Source organism: Dromaius novaehollandiae, chromosome 28 (genome assembly GCF_036370855.1).
Source record: "Dromaius novaehollandiae isolate bDroNov1 chromosome 28, bDroNov1.hap1, whole genome shotgun sequence".
In the NCBI taxonomy this organism is placed as follows: domain Eukaryota; kingdom Metazoa; phylum Chordata; class Aves; order Casuariiformes; family Dromaiidae; genus Dromaius; species Dromaius novaehollandiae.
Genome location: NC_088125.1, coordinates 3,761,986 through 3,777,076, shown reverse-complemented (window position 1 = coordinate 3,777,076; position 15,091 = coordinate 3,761,986). Strand labels below are relative to the sequence as shown.

General features: G+C 46.2%; 1 protein-coding gene and 1 long non-coding RNA gene across 3 annotated transcripts in view; one reads left to right on the top strand and one right to left on the bottom strand.

Annotated features, from left to right (window-relative positions):
- LOC112991453 (uncharacterized) overlaps positions 1–15,091 on the top strand; it is a 62,377-nt gene that overhangs the window by 43,474 nt on the left and 3,812 nt on the right. For both annotated transcript variants that reach the window (XR_010385353.1, XR_010385352.1), the window contains one exon: positions 1,113–14,929. This is a non-coding gene — a long non-coding RNA (uncharacterized LOC112991453). The remainder of the gene's footprint in view (positions 1–1,112; positions 14,930–15,091) is intronic.
- Positions 8,726–15,091, bottom strand: part of LOC112991444 (keratin, type II cytoskeletal 4-like) — a 39,440-nt gene continuing 33,074 nt past the window's right edge. The window contains exons 2-10 of the mRNA XM_064498359.1: positions 14,491–14,995; positions 13,496–13,710; positions 13,110–13,170; positions 12,353–12,448; positions 11,599–11,763; positions 11,391–11,516; positions 10,904–11,124; positions 10,552–10,580; positions 8,726–10,032 (exon numbers count right to left, since the gene is read on the bottom strand). Coding sequence (XP_064354429.1) covers positions 9,554–10,032; positions 10,552–10,580; positions 10,904–11,124; positions 11,391–11,516; positions 11,599–11,763; positions 12,353–12,448; positions 13,110–13,170; positions 13,496–13,710; positions 14,491–14,949 — 1,851 coding nt within the window. The 5' untranslated portion in view covers positions 14,950–14,995 and the 3' untranslated portion in view covers positions 8,726–9,553. The remainder of the gene's footprint in view (positions 10,033–10,551; positions 10,581–10,903; positions 11,125–11,390; positions 11,517–11,598; positions 11,764–12,352; positions 12,449–13,109; positions 13,171–13,495; positions 13,711–14,490; positions 14,996–15,091) is intronic.

Here is a 15,091-nt window from a genome sequence, read left to right as displayed (position 1 = left end):
GAAACGCGGAGTTTTTATCAGAAATGTGATTTCAGTGTGCTACACAGATCTAAAATGCATGACTCTGAAGAGGGACAGTGAGAGAGGTGCTCAGTAGAAAGCAAACCATATTTCTAGCCTTGCAAAAATGATTTAGCAATTGAGAATAAAGGAATAACAGCACTTCTAGCACGGGGTTCTCTTTCCTGAGTTCAGCTACCTAAAAACAAGTCACCAAGTTCAAGCTGGAGGCATGGTGCTTCATTAATGGTCAACAGGAAAACTTGGTGTCATCAAGCAAAAGATTCTTTTATAAAGTCACCAGTGCAAGAAAACTTAGAGGCAACAAGTCACAGTTTGCAGGGCCACAGGTCCATGGTTGGGGAGCAAAGGTGGTGTCCACACAGGGCTACGAAATTCAGCAGAATAAAAGGACAAACATGAACCAGGAGAAATAACAATACTGTGTTTATGAACACCGGGCTATTCATAAAACTTTCCAGAGATGGACACTCAGATTAAGGAGATTACAGAAGGTATAACTTCTAGAAGATGTACCTATTATCTTAATGAATGGTTAGAGTCACTTTTGTGATTCATTTTGCCATCAGCGCACCAAAAACCTCACAATGTGTCATTCCAGAAGCGGTGGCTTGCTGCATAAGCTCTATATTATGGTTCTTGTCGCTGTGCTAACTAGAGATATAAAGCAATATTTGTCCTAGAGGAATCTGCAACCAACTTGTATTTATCTCAGCATTAATGCTCAGAATCACCTGCTCCGAAGTTACACAAAGCCCCAGTGCTTTCACCTCTGGAGAGCAGCCAGCTGAAACACTGGGCACCGCAGCCCTTATTTCCCCAGCAGAGCAAGCCTGCAGGGTTGCGACCTCCATTTCTAGAGCTGAGCTCTCTGAATTGCTAGCAAACCACATCCAGGGACGTAAGGGCAACCAACAGCAATGATTATACCTCTGGACTGCTCATGCCTCCTCCCAAAGCGCCTCTCTTCTGCAGTTTTACTGTCCAGTTGGCAAGATCGCTGTGCCTCCGGAAACACAAAGGCATGCTTAGATTTGACTGTGTTTCTGAGGTGGGTTCCTAAACTTCTTGGCCTTAATCTCTCTTTGCAGGAAAATGTTTTCTTCCATGGCCAGATGTGTCCATGCTGAGTTTGAATTCCAGCCGTTGTATGATGACCGTCCACTGAACCGGACTAGGAAACCAGCGCTGCAAGAAAACACAGCACTCAGTAACTGGGACTGAAAGTTAGAAATGGCACAGAAAAATGACAGAGAAAGCCTTCCAGCTGAAAATCATACGTTTTACATAGCTGTGCTGACAGTCTCCCTGTCCATGCTCTGTTGGAGGATAAAAAGAAATTCATCATTAGGCAAATCTGGTACTTCCATAAGAAACTGCGCCAAGTGGGATCTGTGAACTGCAGGATTTTGTTTAACAGCTAAACTAACTCTCTACTCATCCCATCCCAAGCGAATTAGGCATCCAGTTTCCTCCTGAGTTCCTTGGGGATTGAGCACACAGGGAAAGATTCATCTGGGGAATTCCAGTGTAATTTCTGGAGGCAATGGCCACGCATTGGTGTGTTGCCATGTTATTCTCTTTGTTCTTCTTATTATGTGGTTGCTTTTTCTCGTTGACTGTCCTACGGGATAATCCACCTGCTGAGTGCAGTGCATGGTACCAGGGAGCATTAAGCACTTGTCTCTCTTATTCTCCATGCAAAAATGGATTGTGTGGAAATCTCAATGGCCAGAGCCAGCCTGGTGCTCAAGACATCCTAATAATTGCACTCCTGCCCTTCCAGCTCCTTCTTAGCTTCCTGCAGAGAGCATTTTGTTTTCCTCCTAGGCGTTTTTGCAAAGACAGCCACCAAGCTGTTCAGCATCGCAAATACCTGTCTGCAGACAGGCTGCCTGTCAAAGGACTGACGGGCGGCTTGACTTTCCCTTTAATTACTGAGCGTGACAACTGTGGCTTCGCTGTCCTCATTTCAATTAAGGCTTGGCAAACACCAGAGGCCTAGTGCCCCTGAAGCATCATGCCCCTTTCGTGTGACTGCTTTCAAGTTAATGCAAGAGTACACGATAAAAAGAACAAGTTGCTCATGAGATTGCTACTGGGTTTGGCATAATTGCCTGCTGCTCTGCACAGGTTTATCACCTCCTTCCCACTCAAAATCACAATCACTGGCACAAGCAGAGCATCGCAGGGAGCTCTCATCATCTCCAAAGCCGAAGATCTTGGATGCTGAGTGCTCAGGCAGGTTTCTCAGTTACATTGAGTCCTCCCACCTTGACCCCAGAACTTTAAAAGCACCTTAAAATGTAAAATATGTTATGCTTTACCCCTCCAAAGCCTTGATTTCTGCTCTGCTCCAAAACCAGTGCTGGGGTTTTTGAACAGCCTGTGCCTGTCTCTCATCTGTTGTCCGTTTTCACGGTGATGGAGGTGTTGCAAAGCTTGTGCCTAAAGGTTGCAAAAAGTTGCGGTCAGGAGCGATTCCCCCTTGTTTACATCATTCTTGGGGAAATGTAGAACTAATTGTATAATGTGAGTGCTAATCCTGCAGCTAAAGTCCAACCTGGAGTGATTCATCAGTGAGGAATATACCAGCCTTGCTTTAATCCAGGAAAAGGAAAAATCTACCTACAGAACTGGACCGTATCCAACTAACATTGGGTGTAGATGGAGGATTCCCCACTGCAGCATGTGGGTAGCACAGAGACCTACCTGAATCCTGAAGAATGTCTGTGGGACTTTTCGTTCCCATGTGCAACTAGTACACAAGCCCAATTTGCAAAAATTTTGGAGAAGTAGACATTCCAGCTCAGAACCCCATTTTTTCTACAGCAAACTGGATTGTACTGGAGAAGAGGGTGTTTCCAGGAAAAACACACGCTGTGTTTCCCTGGGGATGGAAGGGGAGGAATTGCTACCACTTCAAACACACATCTCAGCAGTTCTAGCTCCTGCCTCAACAAATCCGCCTTCGCCTGCAGTTCTGTTGCGGCAAGGAATATACTGTCCATCGACACAGGACAAGCCACATGCAGACATGGAGAAGTTCACACCGAACAAGCCAATTGTGTCACGTTGTTGGTTTGGGTTTGGGTTCCTTCTGAAGAGACTTGCAGATCACATTGTCTGAGGTTAGGAGTTTCCTCCAGCCATCTCAAGCAAGCAAGCTTGAAAAAAAGCAGGAAGAAAAAGTTAAGCCTTTGCTTGCCTGTGTTTTGAGAAGAGCAGACCTGAAAGGATGCCATTAGTTTTTAGGGATTCACAGGCCTCCAGGTGAGAAAAAGTAATAATGAGAAAAGCAGTGACTGGCTGATAGCAAGGAAATACTGTGCTGTGCGATATTGATCTGCATATACTTCGTGGGGATAAATGAAGGAATGGTCCCTGTACGTGCCTACATCTTCTCCTTTCCTCACCCGCTGGAGCATCACAAACTCACTACCTGCATCTCAGTCTTTTCCGATTTCCAGTTCGTATTTTCTGGGTTATAGAACAGAAACCCTGAAATCCTGACCAAAGGCAACCAAAAAGTTTACCCAGACTCAGCTTCAGCCACTGAACACAAAAGTCCATGATTCACTTTCTTCTAATGCTGCTGAGTTGAAGCAGCCAAATAAAAGCGAAGGTTTAACTTAAAAAGGAAGGAAGTTTTATTAGGCAGAGGCGTGAAAGATCCAGCATGATCCTATACTGTTTGTACCCAAGGAACTGGGAAATCCTCCATCCCACGGGCTGTGTTCGGGCCACGAGCCCAGAATATCTTGCGCTTACCCAGATCCACATGTTTTCATGAGAGATGTCTGACAAAGTTTTCCTCCTCCCTCCTGCTAGCAACATCAACCACATCACAAGCAACAGCTTGCTTTTGAGTACAGCGTGGATTGTGGAGCTGTCCGTCTGCGAGGAATGAGGCTGAGTGTTCACAGGAGAAACTAATTACCAGCTAATTTCTTTACCTGCACTCATCCACCGTCTGCTCTGCGGCAGGCTCCTTGTGTATCGTGTGTTCCCGCCTGCCGTGGAAAAGGTTTATCCGCTTCCTTGGTTTCCCTGTGTGGGCAGATCGGTGTGCAGCCACGGATCCCACCGGGGCACAGCACTGTCTACTGGGAGTAACAATAATAGTAATGGTACTACTAATAATGTAGTCCTAATTACAGCAAACAGCGTTTTCGTTCAAGAATAGAAAGCAAGGTATCAGAAAGGCGTCCAGGAGTCAGAAAGGGGAAATAAAACCGCTTGTACTTTCTGGGAGCTAGATGCGCAGCTCGCAAATTGGACATCTGAAGCCAAAAAAGGGCGGATGATACTTGATAATGATAAAAAGGGTAAAACAATTTAAAAAAAGGTAAAAATGTAATAAATTTATGTCCACAAAGTCAGGCCACAAAAATGCAATTTCTGTCCCCCAGGAAATTCCAAGCTATTCAACCCTCCCTGGGGACACACATGGGACAAAAAGCTGAAATTACAAAAGGCTTTATTTTTTTAAGTGGGATATTCCAAACCATTTCTTTCTGAGGTGGCCAGGGACTTCCCAGTTTGCCTCTGTAGGGTGTTCACCATGGCGTAAAGCAAAGTTCCTGCTCTCACCTTGTCAGTCAAGCAGGTGAATTTGGTGCTGAGATTTCTTCATCTATCTATTTCGTAGTCCTCTGCTTCAGCTCCAGAGCCACAGCATCACTGGAAGCTTTCGTCTATGCCGATGCTGTGGCTGTTATCACCAACTGCAGGATCAGTGTGACCTCCAGGATCACCACCCTGATTCTTCTTACAAACTCCTCGGTGGCTATAAATGCTAAACTTTCTGCACTCACGGGGGTCCTGTGACCTCTGAGATGTTTAAAGCTAAACTGTGATACTTATGTCCCTGTCTTGTGCCACCTCAGCTGCTTCCCGCATACTGTCCACCATCAAAGTCATTGTCCAGGCTTACACAGGGACCAAAGGGAGCTCCTGTTCCAGCAGAGCCGCCGAGTTTCTTGCTGTCACTACTCATTCCCTGTCCTCTTCCACCTGGGAAGTATCCAAAGGCTGCATAAGACTGGAGCCTACACAGCTCCCGAGCAGCAGCAAAGGCGAAAGCAAAGACCTGTTGTCCAGTGCTCGATCTCGGAGCCTCCATCCGTAGCTCGTTCCAGGCAAGGAGCAAAGGAGAAGGCACCTATGCTGCAGGGAAGGGGCAGAGCAGAAGGGGGAAGAGCCCCTCCAGTGGGACACTTTGAAAATATCCCCCATGTGAGTGTCAGAGCTTGGGCATGGTTGGAGGAGATAAACAGTTTTGAACTTGCACGGTTTGGTTTGGCGACTGGTAATTAATATTTAGTTTTGACGTGAAAAACCATTGCAGTAGCTATCGCACACATACGGAGAGTAATAGATGCAGGTAATAGCAGGTGACAGCGCTTCACTGACAATCTTGGCTCGGAGAATGTTTCCTTGTTTGATGTAGTCCACTCACTAAGGTTAATTACCAGTTCAAATGTTTACTTTTAAAAGTGTGGTTTTGCAGTCAACTGCTGGGGTTGTGCCATTTCTTCCGCCTTGTACAGGAGGGACATGCTGTGCGGGATGGCACAGGGACACCTTGGAGATGTAACGTGTCTCTGCTCCTGCTACCGCCTCTTCCTCCTCGTCCCGTGTTCTTCTCTTGGTGATTTAGGGCAGAAAGCTGCAGGAGATGAGTCACCTTTTCCAGGCTGTAAATTAAGTTCAGGGTGAGTGGGTCAGTGCCACCGATCTTGAAAGGGACACGTCACCTCCGAGCTGCCAGTCTGCCCTGTGGGAGGTGGAGGAAAGCGGGACCGTGCACTTAGTCTAGATGGCCATGCTTCTTCCTCTTTCCCTTGGCTGTATTAAGTTTCGGCTTAGACTGGTCATATTGGTCAGGCAAAACACCAAAACCAAAACATTTCATAGGAAAAATTACTATAATGGATTTTTTTTTTTGTACTAAAAGAACTGAGCAGAAACTTTTCTCAATTATCAGGTTTTCTGTGAATATTTTTAAATGACAGAAAATCCAGTTCCCCAGCTTAAAACAACTATTTGTTTAAGATAATTGCAGTTAGAAAGAAGAGCCAAAAGAATCAAAAAGTGGTCAGAACAGTCCCTTTAAATGATTGTAACAAAGCTCTTTAGGTGACACAAGTTCACTTAAAGTTATAGTATGATTTTGCCATTTTGCCATGATTCAAAATGGGAAAATTGTTTTAAAATTAAAAAAAAAAAAAGTGGGAAAGGAAAATAGTAGTAGCTTAGCTTTCATTTATGTCTCCCTTTCAACTCAGGAAATGTTCCCAGCTTCTTAGAGCTTGTAATACAAGGCTTAATGAATGCTTTGAAAACCATCTGAGATTAACCTTTTCCTTTTGCTATGGTGACAAAATCTAAAGACGTAGCCCATGCAGCTGCAGCCATAGGAAAAAAGAATAGCAGCCTTTCTTTCCCTCTTTGGTTTGCTAAAATTATAGCTAAGAACATTTGGGTGTTGACTCAAGCCCTAGGAGGAAGGGTCCTGCCCTTGTTTTGGAACAGGTAGGATCATCTTTCTTTCTTCTCTCTATTATTCAGTCTACTAAAAGATCGTGATGCTCCCATTTGAATTAGCCAGTCGCCTCCTGCTTCCTTGGTTTGGATGGGAGAAGGACTCACCCTTCGTAACATGAGGAGCCTCTTTCAGATTCCCATCTGCAGTTCACCCCTGAAGCAAGAGAAACAGGCAAAACCCTGGTGCGAATTACCCTTCTCTCCACCATATCCCAGGCTCAGCTTCCTCTTTGGCCTTGTTGTCTGGGGACACTAAAACCTTGACTTCACAACGTTAATGGTCAGGAGGAAGAAGCTCCAGAAGGCCTGGGGCTTGCCCTCACCCCTTTGAGGCTGGAAACATCATGCAAAGCGGATTCCTGTTTTGCCGGGCCACGGAGGGAATGCAAGCAAGGACAGGACTCGCCAGGCGAGAAGATCCGCAGCGGCGGTGAGAACTAACCCCGGGTCCCAAAGCTGTGGGTTTCTCCACCTTCTCTTTCCCAAGCAACCATCTTCTTTAGCAACAACAAAACCCGACAAAAAGCAGCTTCTGCTCAGCCTCTGAAAGAAAACCAAGCCTAGTATCTCCAGCTGTGGGACCTAGTACCTCTGGCGAGGGGACGGTCGTGTCTCCTCGTAGCCCCAAGGAAGAATAAAGCTTCGAGCCATAGTGGTTCCTAGACAGCTGTACTGCACACACTGCCTGGCCGTGGCCCTAAGTGACTTGTTTGAAGTTGCCCTGGAAATCAGTGACATTTAGGTAATTAACTGGAGCTCCCTAATTTCTCAGCTGGGACTCTAGGCGTTGGACTATCCTTCTTCTCAAGTTATATCCACAGATACACAGTGGTGAATGCATTCAGTTTGGATCGAAGATTTGCCATTTGGGTGGGCTCCATCTCACCTAATTTTAGCCACTTTCAAGTTAGATAAACTGTTGAATGCCGCTTCCTCTACTCCTTAATGAGAAGAGAGACGCTCATGTGGCAGACTGCCCATCTCACCTATTTTAGTCTAACATTCAGGTGGTCAAAGCTGAACAAGAGGGTTTCTACTCTTAACATAGAAATGACACCTTACACCCCTTCTCAAAGGTGCTTATCTTCTTCCCTCTGTCAGTCTTTAATATTCGCTGGGTTTTAGGCTGCAATTAGCATTTTGCCCTGCGAGAGTGGGGAGATTAGTGATGCCGTGTGACCTGTGATTCTTCATGTGCTGGAGACAGGAAGAGATTTACTGTGATAATAGTGTCTGTGAGTCCTGCGGATGACAGGCAGGGTGAATTCATCTGAGTACATGCAGTCGTCTAATACGGTGATGTCTCCATTTGCGCTAATACTTCTGCCCCGGGCTCCCTTTAGAGCCAGGAGAAACCTAATTGATGCAGCCAGTAGAGTCTAGAGCTTGATACCTCTCATGCTAAATTAGGTGTCTGTGTTTAGCCAGAATTAATCTCACCATGGCAGTGTTGGTTTCTTTCAATGAAATGGGCCCTCAGTGTCAAGCTCGGATGTTGAGCTCTACACGGGAAACTTCTAAGCTGAGGCAAAGTCAATCCCACCTCATTATGGCCAAGAAGTCTTAGAATTCATCCCTTTGCCCTTCAAGTCATTTGGGGAAGTCTAATTTTGTTTGCCCTAGTGGCATTGAAGCAAAGGTTTCTGTGTCTAGAACACATGAATCTGGTGAAGAAGAGCCCTGATCACAAGGCTGTTGAGCCCATGTAGGGAGGACAAGGTCAGTGTTGGCAGTCTGTCTTCATTTGGTCGTGTGGCACAGAAGGATCCAACAAATATGTTGTTTGGAGGTCGCAGTGGTGAGTGAAGCTATGGACTGGTACCTTTGCCAGAGAAGAAGCCTTACAATGTTCAGGATGAGAATGACTGAAAAAGAGGTTTCTTGCAAGCTTTGATAACAGTTGTTGCTTATGTAAAGAGCATCTTGAGCTCCAAAATACCATACAGGTGATGTGAAACAAGGACGTAAATAAACCAATAAACACCTTTGGATTTTCCTGGAATTTGAGTCCCACCATGCCCCAAATTTTCTAAAGAGAATCAAAAGATGTGGTTCTTCCTTCGTCCCTGCATGGACATTTAGTCTGTGAGAAAGCACTTCACCCGTTGTGCAATTTCATTAAATACTGTAGGTGGAAAAATTCAGGGACAAAATATTTACGTTCAGTGCAGTTTATTGAAGGCACAGTGAAAAGCTGGAAAGTTTGAGAAGTCAATGAAAGAAGCTCTGGTTATCTGAATACAAGATGTCAAACTCAGAAGCGTTATGCACCAATAACTTCGAGAAACTTTCCTTAGTATTTCTGGGGCGGGGATGAGCTCTTCTAAAAATCAGCATGCTTTAAACTAGCCACCCCTAACATGCAGAAGCAAATGAAAGTACTATGTATTCATCTGTAAGCAAATTCCACAAAAAGCCTATGGCTGCAGTGTAAATAGCAGGCGCTTTGAAAATTGAAATTGCCTTGTTTAAAATTGGAGCTCAGACTTGCGGCTCAGGGTTTCTTCTTGGACAAGAAAAGCAGCATGCTCTTTGCGGTGCCTTCTGGGAAAGTTAAATCATCACTCTCATTTCTGAAATGCTTTGGGAGGTGCTGCAAGAAAAAGAGGTGTCTTGTGGGAAAGAACATCATTAATGAACCTGCTGGTTATAGGAAAAGCCAGAGAGAGAGAAGGCAGTGCAACAAGCAAACCCTTCAAGCTGCAATAATCTAGACAGTATAAACTTGAAGCACTAATGCTGTGTTGAGCGCCTGTTGGAGAAGCTTGCTAGAGATGGCTCTTTAGGTTTGGGGATTCTGAAAACCTAACTCGGTGGGGTATATATGTGATGCTAATGAGGGCTTCTACATGGGAATGGACTCTTCATGAATGTTACTCTTAGTGGGCAGAGAATTTATTCTGCATCGTTTCAGGTGTAGGAACCACGTGTCTAAGCGCTGCACTCTGATGTTCCTGGTTGTGCCGCCTGCGTGGCTGTTGGCCTACGGAACAACACACGGGTCTCTGACGACCCCCAAATTCCCCACCGCTCCGTTGCTGCACCCCACAGCCTCAGGGCTGTTAGCCACGATGACTGGAGAGCCACTCAACTGCCTGATGACGCAGCCTTGGTTTCCAAAGCTGACCACACCACCGGCCTGGCAAGCGCCAATTCTAGCATTCAAGCCCCCGCTTCCCGTGCTGATGACGGCGCGGGCTGGGTAGCCCCCGCTTCGGGAGCTAAACCCTCCACTTTTGCAGTTGGCCCCTCCGGCTTGGCAAAAGACCTCTGGGACACACGGCTTGGCCGCAGAGCTGACGACTCTCCTTGGGTTAATCCCGGCGCTCCGGGAGCTGAATCCTCCAGTCGGGGAGCTGTGTCGTCCGGACCGTCTCCCCAGGGAGCCGTAGCCACATGCAGCCCCGCTTCCAGGCAGCACCCCACAGTCTTCGGGGATATTGTAGCCGCTGCTGACCACAGCTGCAAGACAGCCCACAAGATTAATTATTTGGAGAGAAAAGCTGGAACGCTCCATAGGCAAGTTGTTTCATGAATGACAGAACCGACCAAACCTGATTTCCTCTAGGTTTGTCCAACATACCCGAGCCCCTGAGCTCCCACCTCCTCCCCCGTGTCCCAGCACATCCCCTCACAGAACCTCCCAGTTCCCACATTGCTCATCTCTCCGGCAACATTTGCTCTCTCTGATCCAACGCACATGTGTGCATTGCCTGATGAGCTAGCGGTTGCCCCCAAAAGTAGACAAGAGCGTGAATTTAAACTTCCCCCTCCACCCAAATGCCAATTTTCTTGAAATTTGGAGGTACTTGAGATTCTGGGGACAAAAACTTCACTGTCAAACTGGGTTGAAATGGAAAAGGGAATCGATAGCAGAGGGAGCCAGGACAGACAGATAATGCTGTTTCATAAACTGCCTTTCCTAAAATGAGCCTGGAGACACTCATAACTGGAGTAACTGTAAATCTTCAGATTACTTACACACGCTCACCGGGGTCCCCGCACATATCCTGTTAGAGGAGAGAAGAGAAAGGCGCGTTATCCTATTAACTGGTTGTACATCTGGAAACTTGAAATTACTCATAACTGCCAGCCACATATCCAGCCCTCTTGTCTCTTAATCCCTTGCTGCAACATGTCTCACTATCCCTAGGACAGGAACTGGTTTTGCTGGCACAGCGGTTGGACTGCATGGCCTCCAGCCATCTCTCCAGACCCGGTTTCTATGAGTCTGGGAGTATCCTGGAGCTGCTAAGTTCACTTGGGTGCTGGAATGACTCGGACCTGTAACTCTGACATCCAGGGGAAAAGGAACAAGCTCTCTGTCACCCACCTGCTCTCTTCGCCCTCCAGTAAAGTCTTATATGTTGCAATCTCAATATCCAGGGCCAGCTTGACATTCAGCAGCTCCTGGTAATCCCGCAGCATGCAAGCCAGCTCATCCTTGGCCTTCTGGAGGGCGTTCTGCAGCTCAATGTGTTTCTCCCGGGCGTCTTTCAGGGCACAGTCCCCACGCTGCTCAACATCGCAGATGGAGGTTTGCAGACAGGTGACCTGTCAGAGGAGAGGATAAAAGTGCGGGTGTCTTCAGTGCCTTATTCCCTGATTCATGGGAATTCATTCTGCCCTTGGATTAATCATTTTTTTCAGCTGCAAACTGAGAAAAAGCCCTAACTCCTCTGGAGCGATTTCTGGATTTGGGACTTAGCCTAGAGTAGGTCTTTAGTCTACTAAGGGCAGATGTGTTATCCTCACCCATATTTCAGCTGTCCTGCAAGACGTAGCCCCTTCTGCAAGCAGCATCTCTGGGTCTCACCTACCTGCTTCTTCACATTCTCAAGTTCACACTGCAACTTCTGTATCATCCTGGTAAGTTCTGAAATCTCACACTTGTTGCTTTGCAGATCATTGCAATACTTGCCCCTTTTATCCTGAAGCTGCTGAAACTGGAATCGAGAAACAAGACAATCATCAGTTCAACCCTGCAGCCCATTAAGTAGTCTGGCTGAGACCCAGGTCCTTCCTTACCTTGGTTTGGTAGAAAGCATCAACTTCTTCTTTGCTCTTCTGAGCTATTTCTTGGTACCAGTATTCGACATTCTTAATGATGCTTTCCATGTCCAGGTCTCGGTTGTTGTCCATTTTCACGATGACCGAAGTGTCGCATAGCTGGCGATCCACCTGCGCTCGTTCCTACATGTTGGGGAATGGCTTAGTCAGCTGTTAGCAATTCTCAGACTTTGTAGTGAAGGAAGGGCTGGAACAAAGAGCCACACTGCTCAGCTGATGGATAGAACAAGTCAAGAAATGTCCCTCAGGTTGGCTTAGCAGAAAATCCTCCCTGCTGGATGAGTTACCACATGTCAGCTGCTGACCTACAGCAGTTCTGTCCACATCAAGGGCAAGGAATTTGAGTGACTTAGTCCTGTCATTAACATCAGTCAAACGGCTGAAGATGACAGGATGCTAAAGGTTAAGTTGGGAGTTTCTTTAGCTCTGATCGGACAACTGCAATCCAGAGTAACTAGACAGACTCATCTCATCCTCCAGAGGTAGAGTTAGGACACAGCCAGTTTCTATCCGGAGCTGCACTAAGAAAGGGGGCTTTCTCTGCCTATCCAACATCATAGTGTTAGTTTTATGTCAATCTTGCAGTTTCATGTTTTCAAATATTCAGCGCTCTTAGAAGTGACTGTCCAACAGGGATTTCAAGCGGCAGAAATTTGGACCACCTGAAGGATGAGACAGCACCAGCCTTGGGGGACGGACCAGAGGAACTCACCTCCTCAAACACACATTTCAACAACTCCAACTGCCTTCTTAACAGATCCACCTTCACCTCCAGCTCTTCCTTGTTCAAAAAGATACAGTCTGCATCCTGAAAGAGATGAGACGCGTTCCAGACCAAGCTCGCTAAAAACACCGGAGAAACACACAGAAGACAGATGCGGTGCCAATAAAACAGAAACCTGTTTCAACAAGATTTCAAGAGCAGAAATGTGCGAGAGGCTGAGTCAAGATGCCCTGGTGTCTTCTAAAGGAAAACAAACCCATTAAAACATGACTGAAAGGGATTAGTTTATTTATTACATAGGATTTAGCTACAAACTCAGCAGTGACTAATGAGTATTTAAATATAATTTTTAAGTATTGTTCAGATGGTTTCTCGCTTTCTGATGTCCAGGTATAAAGGAGCTGAAGAAGCTGTCAGGAGATAACCAGTATCTCAGACACCAAATATGCTGGTGTAACCTCTCCCACTGTGTCTATTCCAGATGGACCCTTGCGTGAAAATGTGTTTGGGGGAACAAAACTACTGCTGCAATGCTAATGCTGTTAGCTTGGAGGACACATTATTTTTTTCTTTCCACTCCCATCTTCCTCTTTTTCTGACCCTGTGCTTCTTTACAGCCCTCCCGCTTTCCACTCACTGTAACACATTTTCCCAGGCACCTTCCAATAATGTACATTTTCAGCCAGGCTTTACGCCAGATAAACTCGTGGCAGGTGTAATCATCCATCTGTTTGGAGCTTCTCACCTTTTTGAGTGTCACAAACTCATTCTCTACAGCTGTACGTCTGTTGATTTCCTCTTCATATCTGTTGGAAAAGGAGCAGGAAAGGGCTGAACCAAGCGTTACCATCAGACACACAGGCACGATTCATCTGGAAAAATAACGACCTTTGCTTGCTCAGAGACTGCCATCAGGCACCGTAAGACCAGTGTCTGGAGACCAAGCATCAGACTGTCCAAAGATCAGAAGCTCGTTCACAAACAACAGTATTAACAATGCAAAGAGTTACCAAGTGAGAGAGAGGAATCTGACATCCCCAAAGGGGATTTGCTGCATGTCTGAGAGAAGTTCCCTGAGATAAAATATAGACGTGAAATGACAACAGCCACAGGAAACCTTAAAGCCCTTACTTGCACTTGAACTCCTCCACGAGCTGGCTCGTGGCACACTCTTCGCTGCCCAGCTTTTGCTTCTCGCATAACAAGCAGTCCAGGCGCTTCCGTAGGTCACAGATGTAACTCTCAAAGTAGAGTTCAAGGTTTTTCCCTTTCTTTGGTAGAACGTGTTGCTGCAAGAGGCCCCATTTGGTCTCCAGCACTTTGTTCTGCTGCTCCAGGAATCGGACCTGCAGACCAAAAAGTAGCAGTTGTTCGAATAAAGAAAGAAAATCCATAACTCAAAACCTGATTTAGCTGTCTGCTCTCACGTTGGAGTCAGATAAAGTACATCTTCCTGCAAGTGTAAGAATAGGATTTTTTGGAAAATGAGAAGTGATATGCCATAATGATCACAAAATTGTCTGCCCTTATTTAAAATCCAGAAGTTAGATGTCTAAATCTGAGCTGACTCCCTTTCTCACCAATGAAAAGAAATAAAGCTCCTCCAGAAGGTGCCTATGATGTATTCCAAGATGAGATTGAGTCCCCAGCTGAAGGGACCTGTTTGTCTCTTTTCTCTACAGGATCCTAAGGTGGTGGCTCAGATGTCTAACATTTAGATAGAAGAATTACAGTTAATCTCCTCCATCTTTAGAAATGTTTTTGGAACAGTTGCTATATTTAAAGATGGGAAAAGCAAATTGAATATAGGACAGAAAAATGAGCTCATCAGAATTGTAACTTTTAGCTGAGATAGAACAAGGCTGCAAGGAGAAAGCCAACCTTGAATTCAGGCTGTCCAGAGAGAGGTAACTACAAGAAAGTTCAGTGCTCCTATGGCCAGAATACAGACACTAGCAAGTACTGAGTTTCTCCAGCACTGAAGATCACAGCCTGAAGAAACATGGCTCTGTGGGAATCCAGAGCCTTGCATGGATCTAACGCAGTGATGCCTGGCATGAGCTGGACTACTTTTTTTTTTCTTTTTATTCTCAGAAAAGTGCAAGTAGGGAACAGATTGCACTCACCTTGTCAATGAAGCAAGCAAACTGGGTGTTGAGGGTCTTTATCTGTTCCTTCTCCTGACAGCGTATTTCATGTTCCAGCGGGTCGACCCCAACACAGAGGGGCTTTAGGAGCCTTTCGTCAATGCAGATACCTTGGATACCATCAGCCTTGCGATCTGGGTAACCTCGCACGATACTGTATCCCCTAGGGCCACAGAGGCCAACCCTTCCTCCGACACTACCATAGCCTACACCTCCGTAGCCGAAATCCCCATAGCATCCAGTACTGCAGACCCCGTTCACGTGGGAAATTCTTCTGTTTCCACCTAGGTTACAGACGCTCCTGCTGCTATAGGCACCAGCTCCGCGTCGGACAGGTTGGCAGGCAGAGGCCGCATAGCTTCGACCACAAATCTCAGAAGCTGAGCTGAAGCCTCTTCGTCTGAGGACGGATCTCGCTGTAGGTGCCTGTCTGCTCATCGTGGCTTATTTGAAGGTGGAATATGAAAGTTTAGGGGACGTTCTTCTGCAAGAGAGGAACAGCGATCCTGCTGAAGTGACACGGTTGATGCTACCCCTTATATATATTTAGGAAGCTGGCCTTGATAGGATCAGGACATTA